The sequence below is a fragment of the Galendromus occidentalis genome, unplaced genomic scaffold, assembly GCF_000255335.2.
Source record: "Galendromus occidentalis unplaced genomic scaffold, Mocc_1.1 scf7180000076574, whole genome shotgun sequence".
Taxonomy (NCBI): domain Eukaryota; kingdom Metazoa; phylum Arthropoda; class Arachnida; order Mesostigmata; family Phytoseiidae; genus Galendromus; species Galendromus occidentalis.
In genome coordinates this window covers 983697-1011104 of record NW_003804563.1, presented here as the reverse complement: position 1 = coordinate 1011104, position 27408 = coordinate 983697, and the positions used below count along the sequence as shown (strand labels likewise).

At 51.2% G+C, this 27408-nt stretch overlaps 4 protein-coding genes and 1 long non-coding RNA gene across 5 annotated transcripts; 3 read left to right on the top strand and 2 right to left on the bottom strand.

Moving 5' to 3' along the window:
* Positions 1-7466: 7466 nt before the first annotated feature.
* LOC100899209 (Golgi-associated plant pathogenesis-related protein 1) lies at positions 7467-9318 on the top strand. The gene is made up of 7 exons (XM_029113340.1): positions 7467-7490; positions 7958-7987; positions 8116-8220; positions 8283-8408; positions 8582-8708; positions 8818-8897; positions 8986-9318. Exons 1-7 carry the CDS (start codon positions 7467-7469, stop codon positions 9151-9153), a joined length of 660 nt encoding a protein of 219 aa, XP_028969173.1. The 3' UTR covers positions 9154-9318.
* A 1370-nt stretch (positions 9319-10688) lies between these two features.
* On the bottom strand, positions 10689-11397 carry LOC100903018 (uncharacterized). The gene is made up of 3 exons (XM_003739598.1): positions 11355-11397; positions 11073-11242; positions 10689-10932 (listed from the first exon to the last, which is right to left on the bottom strand). The coding sequence occupies exons 1-3, from the start codon at positions 11357-11359 to the stop codon at positions 10796-10798; spliced, it is 312 nt and encodes a 103-aa protein (XP_003739646.1). The 5' UTR covers positions 11360-11397; the 3' UTR covers positions 10689-10795.
* Positions 11398-11999: 602 nt separating this feature from the next.
* On the top strand, positions 12000-13476 carry LOC108865281 (RNA polymerase II degradation factor 1-like). The gene is made up of 2 exons (XM_018642183.1): positions 12000-13017; positions 13115-13476. Exons 1-2 carry the CDS (start codon positions 12000-12002, stop codon positions 13474-13476), a joined length of 1380 nt encoding a protein of 459 aa, XP_018497699.1.
* A 246-nt stretch (positions 13477-13722) lies between these two features.
* Positions 13723-14386, bottom strand: LOC100902869 (uncharacterized). Its single transcript, XR_145285.2, has 3 exons — positions 14352-14386; positions 14063-14261; positions 13723-13963 (listed from the first exon to the last, which is right to left on the bottom strand). It is a non-coding gene; the product is annotated as an uncharacterized LOC100902869 (long non-coding RNA).
* A 2749-nt stretch (positions 14387-17135) lies between these two features.
* Positions 17136-17801, top strand: LOC100902722 (uncharacterized). Its single transcript, XM_003739597.1, has 2 exons — positions 17136-17410; positions 17583-17801. Exons 1-2 carry the CDS (start codon positions 17230-17232, stop codon positions 17702-17704), a joined length of 303 nt encoding a protein of 100 aa, XP_003739645.1. The 5' UTR covers positions 17136-17229; the 3' UTR covers positions 17705-17801.
* The last annotated feature ends 9607 nt before the right edge of the window (positions 17802-27408 follow it).

Sequence of the window (27408 nt, the reverse complement as noted above, 5' to 3'; positions counted from 1 at the left end):
GGGCCACGAATAATGCCGTATTTATCACTCGCTGGAAAGAGTCACGGAGCTAGCATTCGTCACTTCTCGAGCGAGGGAAATCCATTCTTTGAGATATTACGAATTTATGGCTCTCGGCAACCCTGTTCGTCCCTATCGAGGAGAAATCTCGCATTGCCCGGCCCAACGTTGTATGAGGTCAGTCCGCATTTCTTTGATCTCGTGCAGATTTGGTGCTGCTCTGACTGAGAGTACAGGCAGTGTTCTTCGGACGGTCAACGCTCCAAGATCTCGCCTTGGAAATCATTCGATCTGAAAAAAGTGATTTGTTCGGCTTTGGATGAAATCTGAAGATATTTGGAGATATTGATCTCACGCTTGCGATAATCGCGCGTGGCATGGGGCTCACTCCGATCGGAGTCGCAGGCTCCGTATAGGTGCTCCATTCAGTTTTTGCGCATGAAAGGCGAACCAAGATGGCCGGCCTAGTTTGGTTTTTGGCAAAGTGACCACTAGGACTCATCAATGGAGCTCCTCGATTTCGGACATTTTCGAGGCTCGAATGAGCATCCATTTATGGCAGTATTCTCCTTCAAAGTCTCCTTACGCCCTATTATTGCGGGAAAAATTAAGGGCCGACGGAAACAATTCATTCGTGGATCTGATGGTCGGTCTCCGCTCCTGCGAATGCGATACATACGAAATGTCCGTATAGGGGCTCTACTCATCATCCCAGGAAGAATTTCTACCGATCCGATGTTCTCAAGCTGACGAACAGAGACTTACGGGGAAGCGTGGGAAACAGTTTTTTCCGCGGAAAATGATACTCTTTGATATGAGATGACAAGATCCGGATGTCGAGACAAGAACTCCGAAGGTGAGCATGCATCTCGACCATGGTTCCATTCTCCCGAGGTCCTTCGACGAATGTTTAAAGGTTTAGCTTGACTATTTACGAGCGAGCAATGACGGACATTTGATTTCGAGCGAAACGCTTGAGCATCGTTTTCCGCGGAAAACTGTAATTTTCCTTATCCTGCTGATTCTTGTCCGCCAGCTCGGAGACTCCGGACCGGGGTAGCTCTGTCCCTAAATGACAATTCGTCCTGCTGCGAACAGAACTCCGCTAGTTCCCCTGGCTCGGATTCTGAGAGCGAAACTAAATGGGGACTCATACGGCCAAAGCCCGTACTTCTGCCGGGACGTTGAAATCGGGCTCGTCTGCCCGAGTCTTTTTCATCTCAATCCATGTCGATTGGCGAGGAAAATGTCTGTGCAGATATCCGAGGTTCGGGCTCCCTCCCTCAGCAGTCATGAAATTCGGTTTTCCTATGAAACTAGGGGTCTTGGATTCTATCCGCCACATGCATGCAAGCCGTCATTACTGGCATCAGAACGCTGCTCCCACGGTGGAATATAAACGTCACTGCGTAGACCGATGACTAAGCCGCGAGAATCGTCAAGCGACAGCCAGCTTCCTTCGATAAGGAGAATGATACCGCTCATTCGGTCACGCACTTTCGCGATCACTCCCTCCAACTCGGGCAACGCGCATAGGAAGACCTGACGGAGGAAGCTTGAGACCGCTGCAAAGCGGATTAGTACTCGGGTTGAGACCCTGAGTTTGATTTGCCTATAGATTATTGTTTGCTGGTGCTACCGTGGAAGATAAAATAGCATGCGTCCGAGGCCGGAAGTTCCGATATATAGCGGAAGGGTTGCTGAATATAAGTGAGATGTGAGTCGTCAGATCCGAACCACGTATCATCCGTGGATTCGAGAGCCACCGCGGCATGATCTTGAGAGAACTAATGGAAGTAAACTAAAGGTTTCGGCAAAGAAGATTTGAGCTGGCTCGCCATCACATCGGGTAGCGCAAACTTGGAGAATACGGATTTATTGATCTTGCTGAGATCCAAGCAAACAGAGGCTCTTCGAGTCGAAACCTCGTTATTGTTCACTTGAGACGAAACGAAAGGATGTCTCAGCTCTCAGAGAAGCGCGCGGTCGCGGTCTCCACAGGGCACGCAGACTCCTGAGCCCGACGGAAAGACCGCGTTCTCTATTCCCGAGGTCTCTAGATACGGATATTGCCTCGAACTTTGAATCGACTACGTACGTGTGTTGATTCATCGAAGATTTCCCAAGATTTCTGTGACTTCTTGAAATCTGTCTTCCGCGATACGAGGGACCCGTCCGAGTCTCGTCGATGAGGAGGCCCAGTGGGAGGGAGTAATTTCGATCCTGACGTAGCCACTTAACCGGAGTTCGCGAGCTTGTCTCGGTGACCTGGCCTCAATCCAGCTCACATCAGCCGAAGATTGTAGCGAACGGTCTGAGCGCCCTTTTCCTCGTTCGGAATTTCGTAGCACCGATGGTTTGCGAGGGGATGGAGGAATGGACGGACGCAGATGTAGTATTCGCCGGAGGTTCCGAAAGACTTCCACAGTATGAATGTTCGATATTTCATTGTTCTATTCGGCGACTAGTCCGATTCGAACGATTCCGCGAACGGTAGCGATCGCATTTCGCGCTCTCAGTCTCTGGCGATCCTAGCTTCGCCAAAGCCCAGCTGAACGAAAAACAAACCGCCTATCATTTTGTCGCTCACACCAACGAGCAAACTTTCACCACTCATCGTGTAGCCATGATAAAAAAGCATACGGTTTCGCTTTCTCTAATAGAAATCTGCGAGAAGTTTTCGCCGCAACTTTATTAGAACGTGGTTCTGCTTTGTGGGCTTCTATCTCCTATCCCGATATCTCTCAGGATAATTCGATTGATCCCGCATTCAGCCGTTGACCCCACAGAAGCGGCATCCCTCTCGCGTCTCCTCAGTAGGAGAAGGAAGCCACCGTAAACTCTTAGAATTCGGCTGCCAAACGGAGTAATTTCAGAGTGAATGAGCACAAGATGAATACAGATCTGGTACCTCCCATGGAACTCGTGCAATTTTCAGCCGCTTCGCTGCTTGAAATCATGTCATGAGCACAAATGCGAAATACTAGACGATCATGAGCGTGCATTCAAAGAATCCATGAAGACTTGTGCATGAAAATTCGTTCCGTCGTGGCGTAGACCATCAGAGCGAAGTCGCGTCGATATCCATCTGGTGAGTCATGTCCGTAAGCCGTAAAATCACCGAGGCGCATCCGAAGCACGCTATAACAGTGATGAGACGTCGTGAACCCACGTGAGATCACGGTCGGAGTCGGCGAGAGAATGCTTCCTCCAAACAGGGTCCCTGTCATGTTGGTCCTTCGCAGGTCATTCCGGAACATTCACGTCTCCTCCATAGAGTCTCATCCATCTAGTGTCGCCATTCGAGCGGGATCGGGCAATAAGCAACGAGCGATCCAGCAGGAGTTACCGGACGAGTTCTCATCAGAAATTCTGTTTCATACTCTCGATCCCCGCCGCCGACAGGATATGCAGGTCCCGGCGTCGATTCCCTCGGCACACTCGCGCTTCGGGAAGAGCAGGGCTCGAGTTTCGCCTCCGAAAATGAATTTGTCCGAAGCCCACAGGCAGGAATTTCGATTCCCTACGGAGGGTAGTTTGAGACACGCCATTCTGCGGCCGGATGCTCACACCGACTCGTTCGTTCAAGAACTCGACTCCGTCAACACGGTACGGCACTATCGCTGGATCTCCCGGGAATTTCGACTCACATATCTTAATGGGAATCTGGGTGCGCCGTCTCGCTTAGATCGCTAGGAAGGATGCAGTTGATGCGGGGATAGCTGGTGGTTAGTGGCTCATGCTTTCAGCGACCGCACCGTAACTGTCGCCGCGAAGTTTCCACCCCGGATGATATTCTTAGCGACTTTCTCGAGCATGTATGAGCATCTAGAAGTGTATGAATTCCAACTTTTTTCAGTGGCATAGCAAACGATCTCGGTTTCAGCACTCAAGGGACTTTATCAAAAGCCCGCTCGCGGCATCGCGAATCGGGCGAGTATGCCCGCCGCATGTTTATGCACTCGGTCATTGATGCATACAACTCGTAATCATTCACATGTACGTTCTGCGAGCCGTAAGGGGGCTTTGCGCCCGGTAGAGCTGAAGTGTCATCATAGTGAAAAAGCATAACATTTGCTGGAAAATGACCATGACTGGAGAAACACGTAAATCTTGCGGGGAACATGCGTCTCAGCCGCTTGGGAAGTACTTATGTCTTGACCTCACTGAGGTGATTGGGCATCGGCTGAGAAGATTTCGAAGTCTGTTCGGCGAACGAGAGCGCCGGAAACTGATTCGGTGTTATACATGCGATTTCATTCTAAGGGGGTATTCGTAGGGAGCAACTTCCCCGTGGATCACCGTTATCCTTATCCGTCTCGACACCTGAGGACTCCTCCTCAGAGATGTATGTCTTCGCAGGTTTCCGAGACCACCAGGCCAGACCAATAATTCGAGTCGCTTACCGCTTCTTTTGATGCATTCTCGACCTTCGACCTTCCATTTCTCCCTCAGTCGAAGCTCCTTCGGCGCCCAAGCGTCTGGATCTTTTTCGTCATCTATGGAATTCTTCCTATTAAGATCATCGAGAGGAGTCGAGAAAACTACCGGTTCGAATACCAGAAGAACCGCGAGCGAACTGTCGAACGATGACCCGGAATTCGGCAGAATGTTGTGGGTACTGACATCGAGGCATCGCTCCCTGAGCATCACCCAGATGTCCAAGCATTGATCCTCTCCTAGAGGTGTAGTATATTACATTCATGCAGTTATGTAAGGGTCACAATCGCCGTCGTCTGGAGTCGGAGCCGTCCGGTGGGGATTCCAGCGCGGACATCCCGAAAAAGATTCACGGGAATTCCGTGAGTTATAAACTCGTTTCAGCTCGAGCATATCCAATCAGATTCAAGGTCTTTCCTAATTGAAGCGGCATGTTCCGGATTGGGGTGCCAACACGCTTTTTATTTGGGCAGGATTGACAAAGATAGCCTCCGAACTTGGCAACCTCAACAGGGCAGCGTCAGGCACGAATTGGCGAAAATCGAAATTGTTCAGCGAGATCGGCCTCACTAAATCGGCTGCAAGTCTACGGACAGGATGCAAGAGGAGAACAAGACGCTGGCTTCTAGCTGGTACAGAACACATATTTGCGGAGGAAAACATGTGAACAACCAGATGGAAGCCTTCTCTTTCCTTGGAGAGAGAGAGTCTTGATCAGAGCTGAGCGCCGGGCCTCGTATTCGTCGCCGGCCTCTGTACTCCGCTGCCACCGCCGCGCCGGGACCCTTGTACAGTGAAAGACGGCGCGGCGTGGTGAAATGCAGGGCGCCGTTTTGAATTTTCTGAATCATTTTAGGAAGACACGGGAAAATTCACGCAAAACTGTTCATTGTACTGAGTGCACACGAGAATGCAGGACATTCAGGTGCCGACGAGGCGGAACGCTCCGAACGGGAAGCTCGACCTGCAATTTCGTAGTCACCGAGGGACCAGACTTATCGTCCGAGCTCGGACCTATCGGAGTGTGGCATTTATTCCATCGCATTCCACTCCTGTCAAACGCGAACGTTATGACAGGATCCCCGAATAAAAAATTGCGATTCGGGCATATGCTATTCAGGGATATGCGATTCGGGGATATGCGATTCGGGAATATGCAATTCGAGGATAGGCGATTCGGGGATATGTGATTCGGGGATCCGGGATATACGATGCGAACACGCGACGAGAGCAGTTTTGAGCTCCTTACCGACCTCCCCCGCGGCGCGCCGTTGGTCCCTCGGTCCGCAGGAGGTAGCCGCGGCGTCCGCCACTGCAATTTTTTCCTTGCCCGCCGCCGGAAATTCCACGGCGCACAGCTCTGGTTTCAATGCATGTCCTTCCGCAACCGAGGGCTCTTCTTCGAGATTTCGGGGTCTACCTTGAGATAAACCCCTGAGCAGTTGTTTCAATGAGAAAAGGGGGTACGCTCATGCTTCCATTTATTTGCTCTCACGCCGAGTCATAGGAAATGAGAGATTGGATATTGCGAGCTCACAGCTCCGAATCCTTCGCGGATCAGTTCTACAAGAATCGATCCGAAAGGCTACGGTGTGTTCTTCCGTATTCCCTAGAGCCCTACAGAGCTCCAGCCCAGTTCCTTTGCTCCACATCAGAGCTCCTAGTCGTCGTGTAGTGCTCCTAGTGTGCAATCTCCCATCGGGTTTCCCCAGATATTCGTGTGGGGGTGAGAATATCGTACTCTCATCGCTATCGGTCTGTACTCTGGACTCAATCGCGACGGATCTCAGACACGATTCTCCTCGCATTGAATCTCCACGTCAGACAAATCACGGAGCACCTGCGGGCCCTGTCTTGAGCGTCGATCCTTGTCCGGCATTGAAGCGACGGAGAGCTCGCAGAACAATCCCCGCTTCTCAAGCTTCTCAGTCGAGGCCATTGTGGGGGCGCTCGCTCTAGAACCCTGGCCGTGTGACGTGCTTTCCGAACGTCAGAATACCGTTGACTCCGAGGCGTACCGCCGCTTGAGCTCGCATTCCCGCATTCTGACCCCGCTGTTGTACAAGAAGGGAAGCTCATGAGCGATTTCTTCGTGGATTGATCGACTGACATATGAGTGTGAGTCGGATGAAGAGTGTACAGTCTGCTTGAGAAGCACTCACTCGTGGTCAGCGAGGAGCTTTTCCGCTTCCGGATCGGACCCCTGCGGGAGTTTCCGCCAGGGATTCCTTCGGGGAATGGTCTCCCTTGACGTGACTTCGCCCCTTCCGGATGACGACTCACCGAAGCTTCAACTTCAGGAGCCGCCACAGCTCAGAACTGAGAGAGCCCGCTCGAAAATTTCAGCGGCACCTGCGCGCACACACGCCACGGATATCCAGCAGCACCAGACGAGTGCTTGAATGAACCAATCGCTGCTATTGTACAATGAGAGCCATGACCAAGAATAAGCTCGATGCATCGTAGAAACTCTATCAATACACGCGATCCAGACGGAATCTTTTCTTATGATTGGCCGATGTAGCATCGCCGCGAATCGCGGGATGGGTTTAATCGGGGTGGGAGCTCGTTCTCGATTTTCCGGTGCACATTTCACCGGAAGGGGTGGCAGATTTTTCAGTTCCCCCAATGCTCGCGGCTTTGCCTGACCACTATCAGCAGAGCGAGCTCAACAGAGAAAGAGCACGTACCACGGTTTGTTCTTATCGGCTCATCGACCCTGCGAACCGTAAGGCTTCGATGACTCAGTTCGTGCCCGTTTATTCAATGAACCATCGCTAGGTCGGAATCATCTCCGCCATCGACCAATGAATGACTCGATTGTCGGATTCGGGACTTATTCGAGTCCCATCTCCGGAGAGGGAGAGCTCTTATACGCCGATCTCCGAGGGGGATCCCCGCTCTCGTGGGATAAGAGTTTTCTTTTCAACCTGAGTAGATGTCGAGCTAAGCTTTCGGGTCAATCGTAGGTCCGTCTTCGATGGAACTAGGTGGAGCGGCGTGACGAGGAGGATCAAAAAGGGTTTATGGGCGAGATTCCGCTGAACATGGTAAGGCTCTTTGTCGATTACATTCTGTGACTAAACCACTCGAACACTTCCACGAATGACAACGATCGCATTTCGCGCTCTCATTCCCTAGCGGCTCAGGCTTCGCCAAAGTCTCGCCTGACGAATAAAACCGCATATTTTGACGTCTATACCAGCTGAGCCAGTATTCACAACTCATCTTGTCATTATGGAACAATAGTGGTGGCTACATCTCTTTCTGGGGCCCTGCTCACTTCAGCAAGTCTGCATGGAATACTGCCACAGCTGTATCGGAATGTGTGTGAATCCCGTGGACTCGTGACTCTTTTCCTCTAATTCTACAGTAGATCCCTCCGATCGGCTCCATGAACAGTTCATCGAGGGATCTGTTCGTTTCACACGTGTTTCCCTCATGCTTCCTCAGGGGCAACACTACAACTAAGTATTTTTGACATCGAGATGAGAATTCGCGGACACTGTCTGAGCAGCGGAGAACTTACACCAAGACCGAGAACAAGGTCTGTGCAACTCCGGTATACTTCTACGAGCACCTTCTCACCCGAGAGAAGTCCCCCACGCCAGATGGAGTGAGTCGGAGCTGTACAACGCATAGAGTAAACGATTTGATGAATGAATTCATCTGCAGAACGGAGAGAGAGTCGTGACCACTGTCTCGGTGGTAAGAACCGCGGGATACGACCCATTCACACACATTCCACGGCATTCATGGGAGAGCAACGGAGTCGATGAGGTAATCGCTCAGAGGGAATATTCATTTCCATAAAAAGTTCTGGTATTCTCATTGAGTAAGAGCCTCGGAATCTGCAGGGCGTGCCTCGGCTTGTCGAGCAGAGCAAGGATTTTGAGAAGCGCGCCCTCGAGCGACACAATCATTATCGAGCCACGCATGGAGTACCGCCTTTGAAATGGTGTACGAAGGTTTGTATAGCGCAGCACCCTCTCTTGGACCAAGTCGTCGACATGGACCCTTGTTCGTCACTTGAGTTTTTCATCATCCGCTCGACTCTGACCCTCGCGCGTATATAGGTAGCTATGTACTATGTATGTATATCGTAGCTGACGGACTTGGCGATTTGTTTCCTCCCAATAAGTGTGCGAGCCATGCACGGGAGCATGCTCAGCGGATGGCGAGGACTGGGAAGTTCGCCCACAGTGGAAACCCCAAGCTCGGTGAGAATCTTTTCAGCAGTACCAGCAGCGGACAGCTATCGGTGTCGGGTGAGTGGGTTCGTCTGCACGAGACATCAGCCTCAAAAGCATTTCGGACTTCGGGCATCGCGACATGGCGGGAGCTGAGCACAAACTACGTCGATGATCAACCTTGCAGCCGAAAGAGCTATCGACGCTTGGTATGGAGAAGTCCGAGAAATGAGATTCGGAGAAGCCATTCCACGCAATCTCAGTCGCGTACGTTTTCGACTCCGTCGCAGCTGACATACGGACAATCGCTGAAAGTTCCCCGGGATACGACTCAAACGCCTCAATGTAATTCTAGGTCGGCCATTTCACCCAGATTGTTTGGAAGGATACCAGTCACGTGGGGATGGCTTTTGCTATCGGCGGCAACACGGTCTACGTAGCAGCGAACTATACGTGTCGAGGAAATGTCATCGGCGAGTTCCATAGACAGGTCTTCCCACCGAAAAATTGGAAAGGACATTAAATAGTTGATGGTTCATTGTGGTTATCTGTGTAGGTTGAGAGGATCGGTTGAGAGGACTGAGGTTATTGCACTCCGTCCCTGACTCGCAAGGGAAGGGTTCCTATGAGCGGTTCTGAGGATTATATTATCATTAGAAATAGAAAACAGTTTCTGATCCGGTCAAACGTGTTTATTGCAAATTGCTCTTCATACATTTTGAGACAGTCGAGAACTTGTCCTCTGCGCCACCTTCCTTGAATTGCTCTTTGAGGTCTGCTTCCAATTTCTCTTTGTTGGCCTCACCTGGGGAATGACGGTTTCGAAACTTCGACTGCTACCTTGTCCATTATCATGTTCACCATTGGCATTATTCAAGGAACGACCGTTCCTCATACTCACTCCGCTCACCGGGCTTCCGGTTCTTCACATGAGTCGTGATCAGCTCCTTACTCTTCGAAATGATTTCGTCGCTGAGGGATGACTCTTTGTAGCACTTCTCCAAGATCTCCAGGCCTTTCCTCAGATCTGTGTTGGCGAGACTATAATTTGCCAGGAGTACGAATACCAAGAGTGAAGCTAGCAGCTTCATGTTTGCGGGGCTTCTGAGGATTCCGGCCGAACTTCGGAGTTCTTATAGTCCCAGAGGGCGTGCCCGAAGCTCGGTTTCAGAATCGGCGAGCATTCAAGATTGACACGATGCCTTTTTAGCAGGAATCATTGTGAGGCCGGAGTATTGTGAGCTCAAAGACATGCTCGCTGGGTGAGCCCGGAGCATGCGTCATCAGACAGGGGAAGGAACCTCATTCATTGATTAGTCTCTGCACGATTGGCTCTCGAAGTTCTGACTTTGGCTCAACACTCCAGTCGATCATGATTCATCGTGGTAGAGTCCCGTTCGACAACCATCGCAAAATTCTGATATGGTCTTGTCGGGCCACCTCGAAAGCGATGCTATGTCTAGGAAGATGATATAGCAGGTCACATATAAGAGTTGGTGATCCTACGATAAGTTCAGGAGTCCGTAGAGGCAGCCCGAGGTGGTCTTTTCTCGATTCGATGAGCTCCACGAGCTGGATTCCGAGGGAGCATGTGGCTTGTCACATCCGCTCTTAGAAAACACTCAGTTGTTTGTTCAGTCGCAACCCAACGAAAGCGATACCAGAATTCTAATGTCCATTGATCGGACTCAGCGGATTGTCAAAAGACTCATGATGACCATGATAGCTCGCATTCGGGAATGTTGAGTTAGCTGAGCAGTTGTAGTTCGTCACTCGATCAGAATATATTCAAAGTTTATGTTCGAGAACTTCCTCAGCCGAGGCCCATCCTCGGTGCCCTCCATGCGGCATCCCTATCGTATTGTGAAATTCGCGGCTCCCTGTTACGGAAATCAGTCAATAAGAGTCGACATTCGGGCAAGTCAGCGAGCGATTCGAGCAACGCGGAGAGTATGATGAGCGGGCTCGAGCCGGATCTATTGGGCAGGTTCCACCGAGGATCGAACCGAATTTATTTGCTCTCTCGCAACTGCTTGCGATTCCTTTTTCATACGGAGAAAAATCGAGCCCAGCTGGTCGAGGGATGGGGGAAGATAATGGGAGAGAAGGAAGATGGAAGATTCTCCACCGTCCTTGATGGAGCAGAGGGAGACAGTAATGAAGATCTATGGTTGAGCTTTAGGGGCGAGTTTTTCACTGATGCACGTTCCCATATCCGAAAACTTCCCCTCTTGTCCATCTTCTTTGAGAGCAACTTCCGAATCTTTTTTCACGTTTTCTTGCAGAGCTTTGAGATCATCACCTAGAAACGAACAACACCAGGAGAACACATGGTAATTGGACAAACCGAATTGATCATCGAGCAGCTCTCTGCTGCGGAAAAGAGATACTCTCACAGCCCCAGACAGATCCCGAATGAAGATTTCCATCAGAAACACTTGCCTTCCTTGAATTCGTTTACGTACTTGGCCACGATTTCAATCAGCTTGTCGGCAGCTTTATCGCTCACTCCCTTGTCCTTTGAGCAAACCTTGATTGCATCGTTCAGCGGAGCCAATTCGTACGAATGTACAACTACGACAGTGAAACACAACACCAAGATGGAGCCCGGACTGAAACAGGTTGTCTGCATGAATCTCCTCCAAACTCAGGTACTCAGGTATGCGCTCGATCCCACGACCCGAGGGAGGGGGGATGGGTTGTCTGGAGGGATTTTGGACGTACATCATCTTTGTGGAGCTGCGTATAGTTCAAAGGATTTTCTGCGCAGCCCGCTGCTTTTATAAAGTATCGCTCGAGATTTGAAATGAACAACTGAATAAATTTGTGGTCGACTGTTCAAGTCTTTAACACGCTACCTCTAAATCGAACATCCAGTGACGGATGTTTCTGCCGCGGAGCGCCCAACGTTTGTCATGCCATGGCTGGGGAAATGGATCATTTCCGCGTCACTGAAGGGACGGCGTCAGGCGGTAGCGTGACAGATAATCATTCCTCGATTGGTCCATGGATATCTCAAAGAACTCGGTCTGGAAAGCTTGCGCATGACTCAATGTTCTGGAGTCGAATCCTTTCGTCTATCCACTTCAATATTCCCAGAGGCTCGTGATGAGCCGAAGAAGTTGAGAACGGCAATCCAAAAAAAACTCCGAGAACCATGTGATCGGGATCCATGAATAGCAGACTTCTGGTTCTATCTGACCTCGCGAACAGCCTCCACATACGTCTCAAGTCGGGTCCGCAAAGGGAGCTGCGATGATCCTACAAGGGCTTAGATCAGGGATCCGTTTCTGAGCCCTAACGATAAAATTCCTCGGGAGGATTTATTTGTTGAGCAAGAGACAATTCCACTCTGATAACGAAGTCAAGATGCCACCAAAATCTAAAACGAAGGGATCTACGAAGAAGCCGACGACAGTGGCGGGGAAGAAGGCTGCCAAAGATCTCAAGAAAGCGTCGAAAGCACCCAAGAAGGCCACTAAGAAAACCGCGAAGAAGGTCCCGAGATCCACCACCACAAAATCTGCGAAATCCGTAAAAAGCAAAAGATCGGGAGCATTGTCGAAGAAGCCCAAGCAACAGACACCGGCAAAGAGCACGAAACAGACTAGGAAAGCCGCTTCGAAGAAACCCCTGTCGTCCGCTGTCAGATCCAGGTCGAAAGGTGCAATCAAACCTCCCCCAGCAGCTCCGTCAGCGCCAACTAAGAAAGCACCGGCGCCCAAGCCGCAGCCGGCGCCCCAAGCGGGGCCGTCATCGTCGGCGACTCGAGCTGCTCCATCTGCGGCGCAACGCCAACCACAGCAACAAAAGCCGCAACAACAGCAGCAACAACAGCAGCAGCAACAGGCCTACTCCGGACAGCAGGCGTATGGAACGCAGCAAGCTTACGGTGCCCAACAGGCCTACGGTGCACAACAGGCCTACCCAGGACAGCAGGCTTACGGGACGCAGCAAGCTTACGGCGCTCAACAGCCCTACGGCGCCCCTCAGACCTACGGGGCACAGGAGGCCTACGGGGCCCAGCAAGCCTACCCCACACAGCAAGCCTACGGGGCGCAGCAAGCTTACGCGGGTCAACAAGCTTATCCCGCGCAGCAAGCTTATTCTGCGCAGCAAGCTCAACAGGCGTACGCAGCGCAACAGGCTCAGCCGGGGTACCCGGCAGCTCAGGCCCAAGCTGCTCAAGCGGGTCAGCCAGCACAAGCGACTGCGCAGGCCTACCCAGGACAGCAGGCTCAAGACCCGACCGCAGCGCAAATGTCAGCTTACGAGCAGCAGTTAATGCAACAATATGGTGCTTATGGGATGCCAGCCGCGGCCGGTCAGGTTCTGGGATATCCTGATATGGGTGCAGGTGCACCCATGATTCTCAGCTCGTTGGGAGGTGAGCGTAAATTTGGCGTTTTCCAGATTTCGACGCTTCTGCTAGATTCCGTTGGGTGATTGGAGGACGGCTAAGTGTTCTTACGAATTTCATGTAGGGCCTTATGGAATGCTTTGCCCTTCGATGGCGAATGCCGGATACGGATTTCAATCTTTCTACCAAACAGGCCAGTTCCAATACGACCAAGCCGATCCCTACGGCACCATGGGAGGAGTGGCGGGAACGACTCCGCAGATTGCGTCTGAAAGCGAACAATTCGATCCATACGGATTCCGAGCGTACGATATGTACGGTCAGCAATACGGACAGCAAGCAGATCCGATGGCAGCCGCTGCGACGGATCCTACGGCCGGTACGGCGCCTGCGGCTACCACCGATCCGAGTGCCGCTGTGGATCCGGCCGCAGCGCCCGTCGAGAGCCAAACCCCTGCCGACATGCAGCAATACATGCCGCAATGAGAAATGGACCCGAATTCTCACCGTGTCGATTCGGGCTCAATGAAAAATTATTAAATGGCCCCCACGCTAGGGAATCCTCCTCAGATGGAAATTGAGCCCGATCTAGAAACAAGGGTCAGTCGCCGGAGCTGAGACTCCCTTCTTCTCTTCGAGTCAGGACTACGCACAAATTCATATGAATTCTCATCTCGATCGTGTGAGGTCAAGATCTCTTGGAAACGGATGGAATCACAAGAATAAGAGCCGAAAAAAGGGTTATTTATTCCTGCCTCCGACTCAGCTCAAGAGAAATATGATTATTGTAGAAGCTCTTGGAGTCGGAGGAGCGATTGGAGTCGAACGAATTTCGGAGATATGTTTCATTTGAGCTTGTTCGCCACGCACTGGGCCAGTGCTTGTAGCTTGTCTTGGAAACCAGCGTCAGCCAGAGTCTTGGTGGCGTCCGAACGGACATCATTTTGCAGAATATTCTTCTCTTGACCCAAAGCTGCAAGTGTGGGAGAAAGGAGTGTTGGAAATGAGGTGGCTCGGCGGATAGTCCTGCTCGACACGAAATAGTGTCGGCGACGGACGAGGTTCGGCTCACCTGTGGCTTCTTGAACTTTCGCTGTCACGATACTCTCCAAGCGATTCGCGACATCGTCGGGAATGTTCAGGTTCTCGCAACAATCGTGGATCGCGTCGGACACCTTGCCTAGGTCGAGACTCCAACAGAGCGTGCACACGCTCATCAGAAGAACGATTCGGAGCAACATGACTGTTTCGTCGAATCGTTGGATCGAGGTCTGGAACGGAATTCATCAAAAGATGAGATTTCCCATCAATCGACGTACTGAGGAGCGAACCGAAGTCGGAACTCATTCGGTACTTCTTACCTATACTCTAGGCCCTAGGCTGTCTGGGATTGACTGGAAATCGAGAGACAGGCTCTCAATATATAGCAAGACGCTTCGCAGAGAGGAAATCGCTGAATCATTCTGATTCAACGTAATAATCTACGAGCACGCTATACTTTCCGAAATCAATTTTCCCGATGCTAACTCGATCATGTCAGACTTGTCCCAAGGCCGTAACGATGATTTGGCGGAATTCGCGGAAGAGCGAATCCAACCTAATGGAAAAAGCCAACACTCCCGCAATAGTGTGGTTACACACGATATGTATCGGAGCTTCGACGGGAGTCTCCGGTCTTGACGGACTCGATTCTTGTCGGAGTGCGCCGGTCCTACTCGGAGGCACCCTCCAGGGTATTCGCGCTCGATGACCGGTCAATCGATGTTCAATGTAGAATTCACGCTGAGTCCTGTCCTGACCCATGAGATGGGTCAGATTCTCTCTCTCTCACGATAACAGTTTCTTTCGATGATCGATTCAGACACCGCAGTCATCCCGGCCTCCCCTCTCATCGGAACCAGTGTCTTCAGAGCAATCTTTAATAAGTTTCTCTGGATAATCGCGCGAATCCGTGATTATCGTACAGTCGTCAATATATCGATGGTACATTCATTGATGGACATTCGATGCAGGTATTCTATTCTGATTGCGGCGCGCGAAGCTCCACTTTCGAGCGATCCGTAGTTCTCAGAAAAGCTCCTCCGAAATTCTTTTATAGATGATGATGATGAATGATATGAAAAATAGTATAATATTGGTAGCATCGGATCGTCACGATACGCATAACCATCTCAGGCTCGGAGTCTGTTTTTTTTTCGTGAAAACGTCTTTAATTTCACTCAGGGGTTAGAATCGATGTTCTTCGTCCTCCATGCAACGAAAGAGACCCGATAACTCGTGTTGTTCAGAACGCATCCAATTGTTGAATGCACCGATGGGAAGGGAATTTGCGGAGGTATCTGCAATCCAACTTCCATGGTTATGCCTGGCGGTTTTGAAGGTTTCCGCGAGCGATTCTGGATGCACCTGGGATACTCCCGGATAGTGTATGAATACAGGATTTCCTCTGAAAATATTGAGTTTGTGCGATATATTTGAGAGGAGTAGCGAAGATTCAGACGGGCTCGACCGGCAGAATACAACTTATTGGGCTGGACCAAGAATCAAGGGGACAATTCACTGAGATTGATGGAGATCAGATCAAAGTCGCGATGCACGGTTTTTGAGATTACTTCGATCTCGAATTCCTACCGAGTCGCACGACTCAGCAGTCAAGGGAACTCTCTGAAGGAACAAGCAGAATCGCTCCATTCCGAAAGTACGGACGACGTGAGCTCAGCCTCCGCATAGTAAGAGCGGCTCACGAATCACGAACATTTCGCGATCGCGAACGACGATGCTATCGGCGAGGAGCTTCCCATCGAGTCGCTTCGACCCCGATACCCCGATTTTTCAAGCCGCCGCCTCAGCGGAGTTCCGGAGCGGCCTCACCAATAAACACTCAACAGTCGAATCATCCCGCATGCTCCGATATGATCGCTCCCGCTCGAGTGGATACAAATCCAAGTCCGAATCATGGGCGTCTCCGACCTCTGGAGGCATCCTCATTCCACGCCGTTCCGTTTCCTCGAGAATCCGCTTGGATTTACTCTCTCTGGCCACACTCTAGGAGCTGTTCTATCCGAAATCTGTGAGACTTCGATCATCCTCCGCGTTCTGTCGAGACCTTCGGCAAGAAACTTCACTGAAGCCCCCGGTAGGTAGGAGACGGGCGCAGTTCGCGGAAATACTGAACCCCACGAAGGAAATATTTACACATATCGCAATCGCACATGAGGCATGCTTCCAGCGATTACTTGTTGGATCACGAAGGTCAAAAGGACTCTCAACCGAGAGGATCGAGCACGGCTATATATGTATTTTCAACTGAACACCAACTACATGTATCGACGACATTCGCGGGATTCGAGGTCACACTTAGATTGGCGAATTTTAACGTCAATAGAATGACATTGATCACTTAAAGGGGAGTGCTGAACATGCAAGACGCCGATCGGGCTGAAACTTTGGTCATTGAATCCCGCCCCGAGAGGAGTTCAACTCAAAGAGGTGTCCATAGTCTTTCCCAGTTCTCTCATATAGTCAATGCTTGAGGGCGAATTATCGATTATCATTTAAACACCTTCAAGGTGGCCATACGCGAATAACCTCTTTGGGTTGAACTTCTCTCAGGGCGGGGATTCCATGGCCAACGTTTCAGCCCGATCGACGCTTTACTCGTTCAGCACTCCCCTTCTAAGATAAAATCAAGGTACACGCAATTCTAGGGGAGGCTAGAGGTATGTACTAGATGTCATTTCGATGTCAGCTGTAGAAAGAACGAGGATTCCGAGCATGGATGAGGAATAGACGTTTTCACGCAATATTACGGTAGTTGCTCCGACACTGCCTGCGCGGGTTTTTATCGATCACCACGCGGGACCATCACTCTCCAGGATCGAGGTGGTTTCGATGCGCTGCTCATGCTTTCGACGATCGTTGAATCGATCGAGCTCGTTCCTTTGGCAGCATCGGAGCATCGGACTTTTCAAACGCTCTTTTTACTCCACGCTTTTTCTAGTCCTCAGGCAACACTCGTATTCGCGCGTGACATCGCGGTGACGCGCTCTCGGATGAGAGTGTGTCAATCACCAGCGCTTTGTTCGCCTGATTCCTAGCGCAGCAATCGTTCCGCATATAATGCTTTCCTCGGATCTGAGCTCGCATTTCGGCTTCGACGAATCGTACGCGCCTGTGCCGAGTCGTCATCATTGCTAGTTCGGAATACTGAGCGAAGCGGTGGCGGCCAAAGGGTTCAGAATGAGAGCTTCAATCGCGGCTGTGTGCTCGGTTCTCCTCGCGGTATCTCATATGTGCAACTGCCAGCTCTCGAAATTATCTCAAGCGGTCGCCGATTGCGGCTCAGACCTAAAGTTGACCCCGGAAGTCACAACGAAGATAACCGATACGATTGGCAAACATCTCGCCCAGTTGAAACAAGGTAATATGCCGTTATGATGTCTTTCCTTATCCTACCCATCGATGGAATCAGACGCTCGAAGCTCACTCCGAAGAAGGTGCCTCTCCCGGCGCTTGATTCAAGTCGATCGATCCAATCGATAAGCGTCGACTTCCGTTCAACAATTAGAGAGCTCGTTTATTCCGTGCTTCAGATTCCCAGCTGGCTCAAGTTGGAGCAGCGATCGAGAGAGACGTCCGGAATCTTCTGAATGGCGCGGGAGTGGCCGATAAGTACTCGGCGTTCGAGGCCTGCGTAGCGAAGAAGGTTTCTTGAGGCCACTAGGGACGGAATGGGAATGTTGCGGGCTAGAATTCCTACGAACGAATTCCGGAGGGGTCGCTTGAAGGGGACGAATGATGGAGGCCATCATCAATCTTGTAGATCTCTGATTGAGCGAAAATAGGTAAATACCGACGCTGTAAATAAATACATGAATTTCGACTTCAAGGTTCGGGATATCAGCCGACTCCTCGATTTTTGGCCATGGCCTCAATGAGAACGTGCACACGATGATTCGCTAGTCTGATCCGCGACCACTGGGTCTTATCTTGGTTCCGAAGGGAAGGCAAACAAGCCCTTCAAAACTCAAGATGCGCATGGAATTCTTTTCCACAGTGGAGGGGTTTCCTAGCTTAATACTCCGAATTCCTGGGCCCCAGGAGAGATCGAGCCTACCGGAACTGATCAACTGATGTCTGCTTCACCCCGATAAGCCCTTGCTCTTGTCTACATCACCAATCACACCTATCCATACATGAATAATCTCGTTTTCACTGTTTTGTGCGTGAAGAAACAGGGTCGTCATCGCCGCGTTTTGGGCCTTCTCTCGACAAAAACGGCCACCTCGCCTCATCGTCGCTGGGCATCGCCCTCAGCAAACTGAACAATCGCGTTTTCACTGTTTTGTGCGTGAAGAAACAGGGACGTCAGCACCAATAGGGGGGGAGCTGAAGTAATGGCCACCAGGCCGGTCCCAGCTCCTTTCCGACCTTCCCCCAGAAGGGTTACGGAGGATAAGGGTTTTTAGTGGGTATTCACCGCAAGGTGCGAGTCCTATACTGCCGGTCCCCGAGAGCGTTAACATCACCTCGGCCCGTGCGTGCGTGAACGCATTTCTCCCTAACCTCCATGAAAAAAAAAAAACCCATACAACGATCGGGGAATGCGGCGGCGATTCTCTTTTAATTTTTTTTCGATCCGGGCTCCGGAAGACGCAGACATCTTAGATTCCTCCGGCAGGGGTGTACGGTCTGCGTACTCGTCGTCGAGCTATCCGGAACTGACTTGTAAATAGGTTTGAGCCTGGGAATCGAGGGCTTCCACCTTTTCCCCACTCATAGAGAATATCTAGCGTTATTATATCCCCGTCATTTCTCCTGCGATTTTCCGAGTGCAGCAACGATATTCCTGTCAACGCAAACGAGGAGTGAAGCCAATCGATTTGAAATCTTCTGCGCTTAATTCCCCGAATACTCAGCTGGATTCCGATTGACGAGCTTCCTGGCCCAGCCGGGTCCCATTCTGATCTCCACGACTGTGATCTGGGATCCCTCAAATCTCGAAATCTCTCGAAAGTTCCGAGAGATCGGTAGATCGCGACATTCGAGTCGGCCGCTAGGTGTCGCCTCCGTCGATAATGAGAAACTAATCGGCGGACTTACAGTTCGAGCCCTTGTCGAGCATATTGATCATACGTACCCACATCTACACACAAGCTCTGATTCAACCTTTCCCGCGAGCCTGATCTGAAGAATTCATATTTTGGGACCGCATCATCAAATTCGACGCTCGGAATCGAGGAAGTGATACAGCGGGGAGTCGAGAACGGAGCGCAAGGCCGCGGTCGGTGTGTCGACTCTCTCCTCCCTCAGGACTCAGGAATCTTGCCACTCCGCTGGGGACGATGCCACCCCTTGATTGAGAACATGCGAAATCTGCCAACATTCGGGGATCCGATGTCTAGTGGGTCAAGCGAGGAATTGCGATTTCGTTTGAATGAGAGCATACGATTTATCGGGATCAAAGCAACTAGTTATCGGGGGCGCGAGAATCGAACCGCGAATGATCGAGGGTCCTCTGCTTACTCACCCTCGAACTATCCGAAAGTGATTCGTTGATAATTATCGTCCCTATCCCTCCTTCACACAGGCTGATGAATTAGAATTACAGTATGACTTTCTCACAGCGAGATGCGTTGGAACAAATTGTCGATACAACGTTCTGAATTTTCGTTCGTGTTTGCTTCGCCATACAAACTAATGCAAAAGGACTATCCGCATGGCGAGCTTCGATGCAACGATATCTTTCGGTAGAATGTGCGGAAGATATTCGTCGCTTCGGTCCACGAGCTCCTTACAGCGTATTTGAGGATCGACTGAAGAGGAAGCCGCGCAGAAAAGAAGTAGGCTGAGAGTGGAGACGACGGATGCCACCAAGTCCGTCCGACAAGAGCCTTGCGCGATATCCGTGCCGCACTGGCTCTCCAGACGAAAGAGAAGCTATTCTCCTTGGAGAAGAAACTTGAAGTTCTCGAAGAACTACGCTCCGGCAGGAAGAAGGTGGACGCGGACAGGATATTCGGCATAAAAGCATTCTTTTCCTGCACCTGTCGTTGCAAGGACACATCTGTGATAGGTCAACTTATGCACCATGTTCCCTAACATCAGTAAGAGTGTCGCGTCGACCCTACCGGCGGCGACCATCCTCCTTCCCACTTTTGACGCGAAGAAGTCTTCAATCCCACCCAAGGATCGGTGCACAATCCATCCTCCATGCGAGGAAACTCAGAGCAGATTGTGACTCGATAGCTCGAATCGTTCAGAACGCATCAAGTAGCTGGAAACGCCAAACGAGAGGGGATTCACGCATATATCTTCCATTCTATATTCGCTCTGATCCGTCGAGGCTCTACGATAAACTGCTTGTTGCTTTTGGTGACGATGCCCGCATGGGGCAGTCTTCGCCCTACCCTCGAGGGCGACCGATCCAGGTTCCTCAACGCAGCGATAGGGTGGTCAGGTAGTTTTCCGACCATGTCCGAGCGAAAGGTTCGATCCTGTTCCCTGGCTGGCGGTGAAGAACCCAGCCCTGATCCACCCGAAGGCGCTGCATTTCTTTCTGAGTCCATATATATCCTTCGATGCTCTAATGTGAGGCTCGGATTGAACTCGTGAATCGAGCTCGAAAGAATGAGTCGGGTCCATTTTCTAGATTCCGAGCATGTCTGGATTATCGAAATAGTCTTTCTCTTATCGTGACGAAAATCGTCGAAGCTTGCCCCCCATCCGATGAACGCCCTCCCGTGCGACTCTCACTTCCTGATTAGATTAGATGGGGCTTTCCCTTCATTACAGCTTTTCGAGCTCTGAGCCGGAACCCTTCGAGCCTCACAGGGAAAGGCGCTCTTGTGTGTGATATATCCGAATCGAAATTCCCGATAAGCGTCTCCCCACGGGAATCCCTCTTATTCGGTGAGGACGGTAAGGGGTGATTCTCAGAAATATCTTTACGGGGGAGCCCAAAACTTAACTTCCGAGGAGATCGAGATATTCTTCGAAAAAATCATCGGAAAACCGGAAATCGGAAACTATGGCCTTGAATGATGTCATTCATCTTTATCGGACATGAGAGAGCAGGGGGAGCGCCGCATTCTCGGAGCTGATGGCGGGAAATTCCAAACGAGGTGATCTGGAGCTGCCGAGCAAAAGTTTCCCTTTTGTATCATCACAAAGCTTTCCCAGAAGAGGGTCCTACAGATTATCCGATTAAATACTGGGTCTACGGAGGACCTGCCTCGAACGAGGTCCATTCTCCGACCCTCCGAGAGGCTACAGGGTGCTCCGTTTAATATTTCCGGCAAGAGCAGACGATCCCGCTAAATTGGCGGCCGGAGGGGAAGCCGATCTAGCGGAAATCTTGGGTTGCCAGCACCGTGGCCATATTTGCGGGGAAGGCGAACATTCAACTGAAAAAACTCTGCAGTGGAACTGTGGATATGTCTGACTGGAGTCTTGTTGACGGAACGCGACGCAGCCTTCGAGACTGCCCCGCTTGACCTCATACAAGATGTCTAGAGAGACTGTGCAACGTCCTCAGTTCTCGCTCCTTGAAGTCACACGGTAAGCTGCTTGCGCAGGATTATCCGAGACTGCTCATCCGATACCGCATACAGTTTTTTCTGAAGTTTATCTCTCGTGGGCCTTCGATTTGCCGAGGCGGCCGCTAAACCTCTAGCAGGTGATGTGTGATACCAATGCTATCGAACGGTCGATCGAACATGGGAGGTCAGCTGACCCTGTGCCGACGCGGGTTCTTCAAATCGAAGAGCCCCCACCGATGGGGCGGGAGCCCGTTATTCGCGCGGCTGTACGCACGGCACTTGGCGACAGCAGAAAATGGAAGTCCTTGAGCATATCTCTTGGAGAGGGCTCATCGTACTGGCTATGATTCATCTTGCCTTCACGGTACTCGATGTTTCTGTCTGTCGCTCGCTGACGAAATTCGTGCTCGGACATAATATCCGACTAACTTCAGACGAATCGGATAGGAATGGGAGAAATAGCTTCCGCTCCCGAGAATTTCTCCAGTTCTCCAATGAACAATCAGAGACGACCTTTTAAGTTCATATCGTCGTTTCCGTTGAATGTCAGCGGAAAATATCTCAACGCAAGTGTTATCTCCCGACGCGCGGAGCTGTTCGCGCCAATACGAGAATCCCTCGCCTAGGTGCTTCCCAGCATTGAGAACTCTGCTTGGATTCCAGATGATCATCGAGTCAGTCCGATCCGTGGCCGTTCCGGAGGAGGTGAAACCTTATCGTAAAATCAAAGTCAGCTCGGACGTCAAGACCCGCCTGACGCCAGAAGCCATCAGAGATGCTGTCAGTCAATTCGTTCGGGAGAAGGTATATAGTTTTTCTGATGAGTTTTCTCGAGCCTCGGGAGAACCTCGTTCGAGCCAAATCGAAGTCGTAGTTCCGATTTTCACGTGAAAAGCAGAAGAAATTCCTTGTTGCTGAATACCTTGCCTCCATTATAGGTCAATCACATGCTCAGAGGTGACTGCGTGGTCGAAGTGCATTGGAATGGGGTCGATATCCGAACGCTGCATCTCCGGAGTGTCCAAGCCATCTCGCCCGAAGAGGTGGCGGCGCAGCGCAGAGAAGCCGCATCCCGCGGTATCGTGTTGCCTCCTACGAAGCCTCAGGAGCCTGGGAAGACCACCCCGATTGCACCTGCGAAAATTACAGCGCCGGCCGTCTCGTTCCCGGTGCTCGCAATCGAGGCATCGTCTTCACCTTCGTCCTCCACCTCTCCGATATCGACTGGGGGTGTCTCGGCGGCTGCGACGAAAATGAGAGTGGTCACGATAAACAGAACCGCTGAAGGGCCGAACTGTGTCACTCCCTCTCCGGGCACGCCGATCGGTCGTCCCATCCTTGCTCCACAACCTGCTCAAAAATACCCACCCCTCTTACAACGGATGCAAGGTGCTAGACCGACCACACAGTCGAGGCCAATTTTGTTATCAGCCACCGGGTCGAGATCCTCTCAAGCGGCTCCGAAACCGACCCCGTCGGTCTTGGTCACTGGAGTTAGCGCCCAGAAGAGTGTAGTCCCTGCGAGAGTAATCTCTTGCGGTGATAAATCGTTCACTCTGGCGAGTGATTCGATGATAGTCTCGCGGAATGGCGTACGATTAATTGTTAGCACATCCCCAAACCAGAGTCGACCGCCGGCTCTGGCTCAGAGTTCGGTCAGGTGCGCCTCGGGCACACCGCTCTTCAGACCCCTCTTGCCAAAGCGTGGCCCGGTATTACGGGGAATGACAGCTCCTACTACGTATTTAGTCCCAGATCAACGTATTGTCCGTCTCAGAGCAAATCATACGGCCAGACCATCCCTTTACCGCCTCGCCGTCCCCACCGGCCGCATCAGACCATCAAGCAGCTGGAGTGCGCGGCCAGATTCATGTCAAGACGTTGTTGTGCTGCCGACAACTGCTCCTACACAAATACCGAGGCTCCAGTTTTCTGCACCTCAATACGCACAACCGCCGCAACTGAAACAGCAGCAGCCACGACAGCAGGCGTCCACGATCGCCCCCGTCATGACGGTCCGACAAGTGGCGACCAGTAATAGCAACCTGAGTGTCCGAGTCAACGGCAGCGTTATACGTGCCGTGCCCGGTCAAGTGATCCGCCGTGTCACCGGCGAGATTGTCAGAGTTCTCGAAAATGGCACCCTGGAACCCGTGGATCTCCAAAACCCACCGAAAACGATCATCACCTCTCGCGACAGACCCATATCGCTCGATTCTGAGAGCGACGATACCAGCTCGCGAGGTGAAGACTCTTCGGAAGAATCTGACTTTGAAGTCATACGTGGTGATATCAGTTCGAGTGAGGGAGGCGCACCGGGACGTCAGATGAGCATCCCATCTGGTGAGCGAATGATACCGATCGTCTGTTCAAGTAGCTTTATCTTCCCTTGGACGATTGTTTCTGCCCGGGACGACTTGGAGAGACTCACCGAGAATTGTTCTATGAATCAAGCACGGCGTGGAGTCATTCGTTTTTTTCTCCTCAGAAGAGCTGATTCGCAAAATAGAGTTCAAACCTTATTCTCCCCCTATCGAAAGTCATCTCGATCCTGAGATCTTCGATCCGGAGCTGTTGACTCCGGCAGTCGATTTGACAGAAGGCCAACCGTACACCGAGTCGTCACTCTTGAACATGAGCGCAAAGGTCAGTCGTAAAGCTTGTCCGAGTCTCGGACTCCTGTCTCTCTCAGTGTTGATGAATTTCCAGAAGGAAAGCATTGGCACTCCCTCGACTCCTCCTGAGACACCAGCGAGTCCTAATGAAATTTTCCGCCCTCCGCAGTCTGCCGAAGATCGATGCAGTCTGCAGTCATCGTTGTATCCGAGCCTCACGGATGCGGTGAGTCCCAGCTGCGCAGAAAAATTAATACATTTCCACCTGATCTTGTCACCGTTGATCTATACACATGACACATGATTAAGAAAGGCTTGTATGAACATGGCTCGATGGGTCCTTGGGACATTCCTCTTCGAATTTCGATTCTCACAGATGACTGTGGACGAAGATGGCGAAATGCGCTTGGATCCGGATCTCTTCAATGACTACATTGATACGCTCGCCGTACGATTCGGTTACGCTCAACCACGGATACCAAGTGAGATACGCCCGTCTTGATTGCTCCGGATACAGCAAAGCCGAGTACAGCTCGAGGTTGATTCCTGATTTCCTCTCTCCGCGCTCTAAAGAGATTCATGCTCATTTTACAGCGGGCAGCCTCTCGTATTTGTTCCTACGCAGGCCGAGACCAAAATCGCAATTCACCCCCTACGTTCCGGTACCCAGAGAGGAATGGCACACCGGCATTCCTGCGAGCCAACATTCCGATGCGAGCGATTCCGAAACAACTTCTTGCTCCTCCACTGAAGAAAACGAGGATGAAGCAAAAGAAGAGGGAAGCGAAGAAGACGAGCCAGTGAGAAACAGGAGAAAACGTCGGAAGCGTCTAATACGAAGGAGGCCTTACGAAGAGTGCGATACCGATCAAGAAGGCCATTCATCCAGACGGCAATCGATATCGGAGCTCAGGGAGGACCTTGCTAGAGTCCCAAAACGGCGGAGGGAGATGTCGACGGGGACTCGGATAGGCCTCACCGCCGACTCAGAGGAGAATCTCCCACAGTTTTGTGAATCGGAGGGAGCAGAGGCGATTCGAACGTTCCATTTCTACAAAGGCGTCAAATTGTCCGAGCCGGTCGAGTTGTATGAGCCGTTCGTTGTTATGGATCGGTTGAAAACCAGGAGAAGCAAGAAGACCGTGCGCCTGCGCGGTTTGCACAGGAGTCGTGCCGGGTTCGCACTTTTCGAATCGGGAAAGAGAGATTTGTTTTTCAATCTCGACCGGTGCCGTGTGAATGAAAAGGTGAGACAGGAGTTCAATAAATCGTCCAATCCCTTGCGTCCCATAAATGATGCAGACAGGGGAAAAATTGTTTCCATGATGGCAATGAACGGGATTCCCACAAAACCCACACGGTCGAGGAGCCTCCAGATCGCTATCGCCGAACGACCTTCCAATGCCCAAAAACCCAGCTCGCCTAGCCCAGCTGATCCTGGTGAACTCGAAATTGAAACCATGAACACGAAAATTCGACCAGACCGCGAAGCCTCACAGCTTAGTGACAGCTCTTCTATTTCTCTTCGTATGCCTTGAGCCAGACGAGTCGTCGTGTTTCCATTGTATATATAAGCATTTCGTCCACTGAATGGTGGAAAGATCTCAGAGAAACAGCGAAGTCATTTATCATAGTGGGAGGAATCGTGCTCCTTGATCGAGTTCCTACTTGTAAGGATAGTGTAGTCAGTGAGCGTTTCGAGAAATGGGAATAAATTATAGGAAATGAGTATGTTTTTTAGAAACAACGGAAACGCTGCTTTTTCCTTCTCGTTCCGCGCTCGACGCGAGTAGGAAGACGGGGAAGACAACCGTCTCCGCAAAACTATTGTGTATACAGATCATCTATAACCCCTCAATACGCACGTGAGAGATACCGAGGTCACGGATTATCCTCGATCGACTCATTCCGTACATTGCAGTGAGAATTCTCGTGAACAGCAAGGGGGACCCGGAAATTCGTTGCAAATGTCCGCAGATGAGATCCAGGCAATTCTCAGCGCTAGTTCATCCATTCCGGATCCTGTCCGATCATTGTGCCACCGATAGCAGCTGGCCCATATAAGGCTCGACCATACACCACGGAATATCGATCGTCGGAATTCAGGCAGCGGCGAGACTCCGGCGGACCGAGGACCTCTGATCCGATAGTAGCGCGGCCCTTTTCGAAAATGTTTTCCGCATCTGAAGTTCCGATTTCGAGAAATCTCGAGCTGAGGGGTGCGACTTCCCGCTCGGGACTTGTCGCGTGCTACATATACCCCCGGGAAGATCATCATAGGCGATTGTCTTCATCTATCGGCTCCGAGATGGCATCTGAACGCGCTACTCAATAAACAGATGCAGACTTTGTGCGGGCCTTCGGAAACTTGGCGAGGAGAACTTTTCTCTACGACGGATTGGTGTTCTGCGCTCGTCATCACGTCAAAGGAGAATCAATCGAAGCTGAATAATGAGGCACGCCGCAGAAATAACTCGACCACCTCCCCTCTGCTACTGGCCGAAACCGATATTGGAGGCTGACCACGGGTTCCTAGAAAATCAAAAACGTACCGCTCCATGGGTTCTCCAAGACCTCATGCGGATAGATATTCTGTGAGTTTCGGTTTGCGGAGAGATCCAGGGATCGTTTTCAAAGTATTTTTCAATTTTCTATTATGATCACTTATGAGTTATCGTATGGACAAGGCGATCAAATGCTCATGGCGCGATGACTCTCCTGGAGGACGCTCGAGGAACAAAAGTCCCGCGAATGAACACTGTGTGTGTACGAGGTAGGGGCGTGCACTTATAAAGGAACACCTACATATGTGCCCTCGAACTCCTAGCGAGGCCATCGGTTTAGCCCCTCGTCCGGATCGGTAGGACTCCTCTCAGCACCATATGCAGCCACGCTTGCCAGGTGACTTGCGGAGCTTGCAACTCTTTTAATTGAACGTGACTGTTGCTGGAATCTGTCGATGGTGAGAGTCAGCTTGAGGTCTAACTCACGAGCGGAAGGTAGGAAAAAAAAAACGAAAAACCGATCAGGAGCCATGTTCAACTCTCTCTCGTCGTGTGAACGAGACGACATCACTTTCGCACATCAAGTGCAGGGCTATACGCCAGCCGGAGCCGATGCCATCAGAGGTAATCATTTTGTCATTAGGTGCCCCTGGTTCCGGTCGGAAGAGTGACTCGACGGAGAGAAGCGAGAGAAGGCGGGCGCGGGTTTCCTGAAAATCCGTCCCAGATTCGCGGATCCGACTCACTCTGAAAGATTTA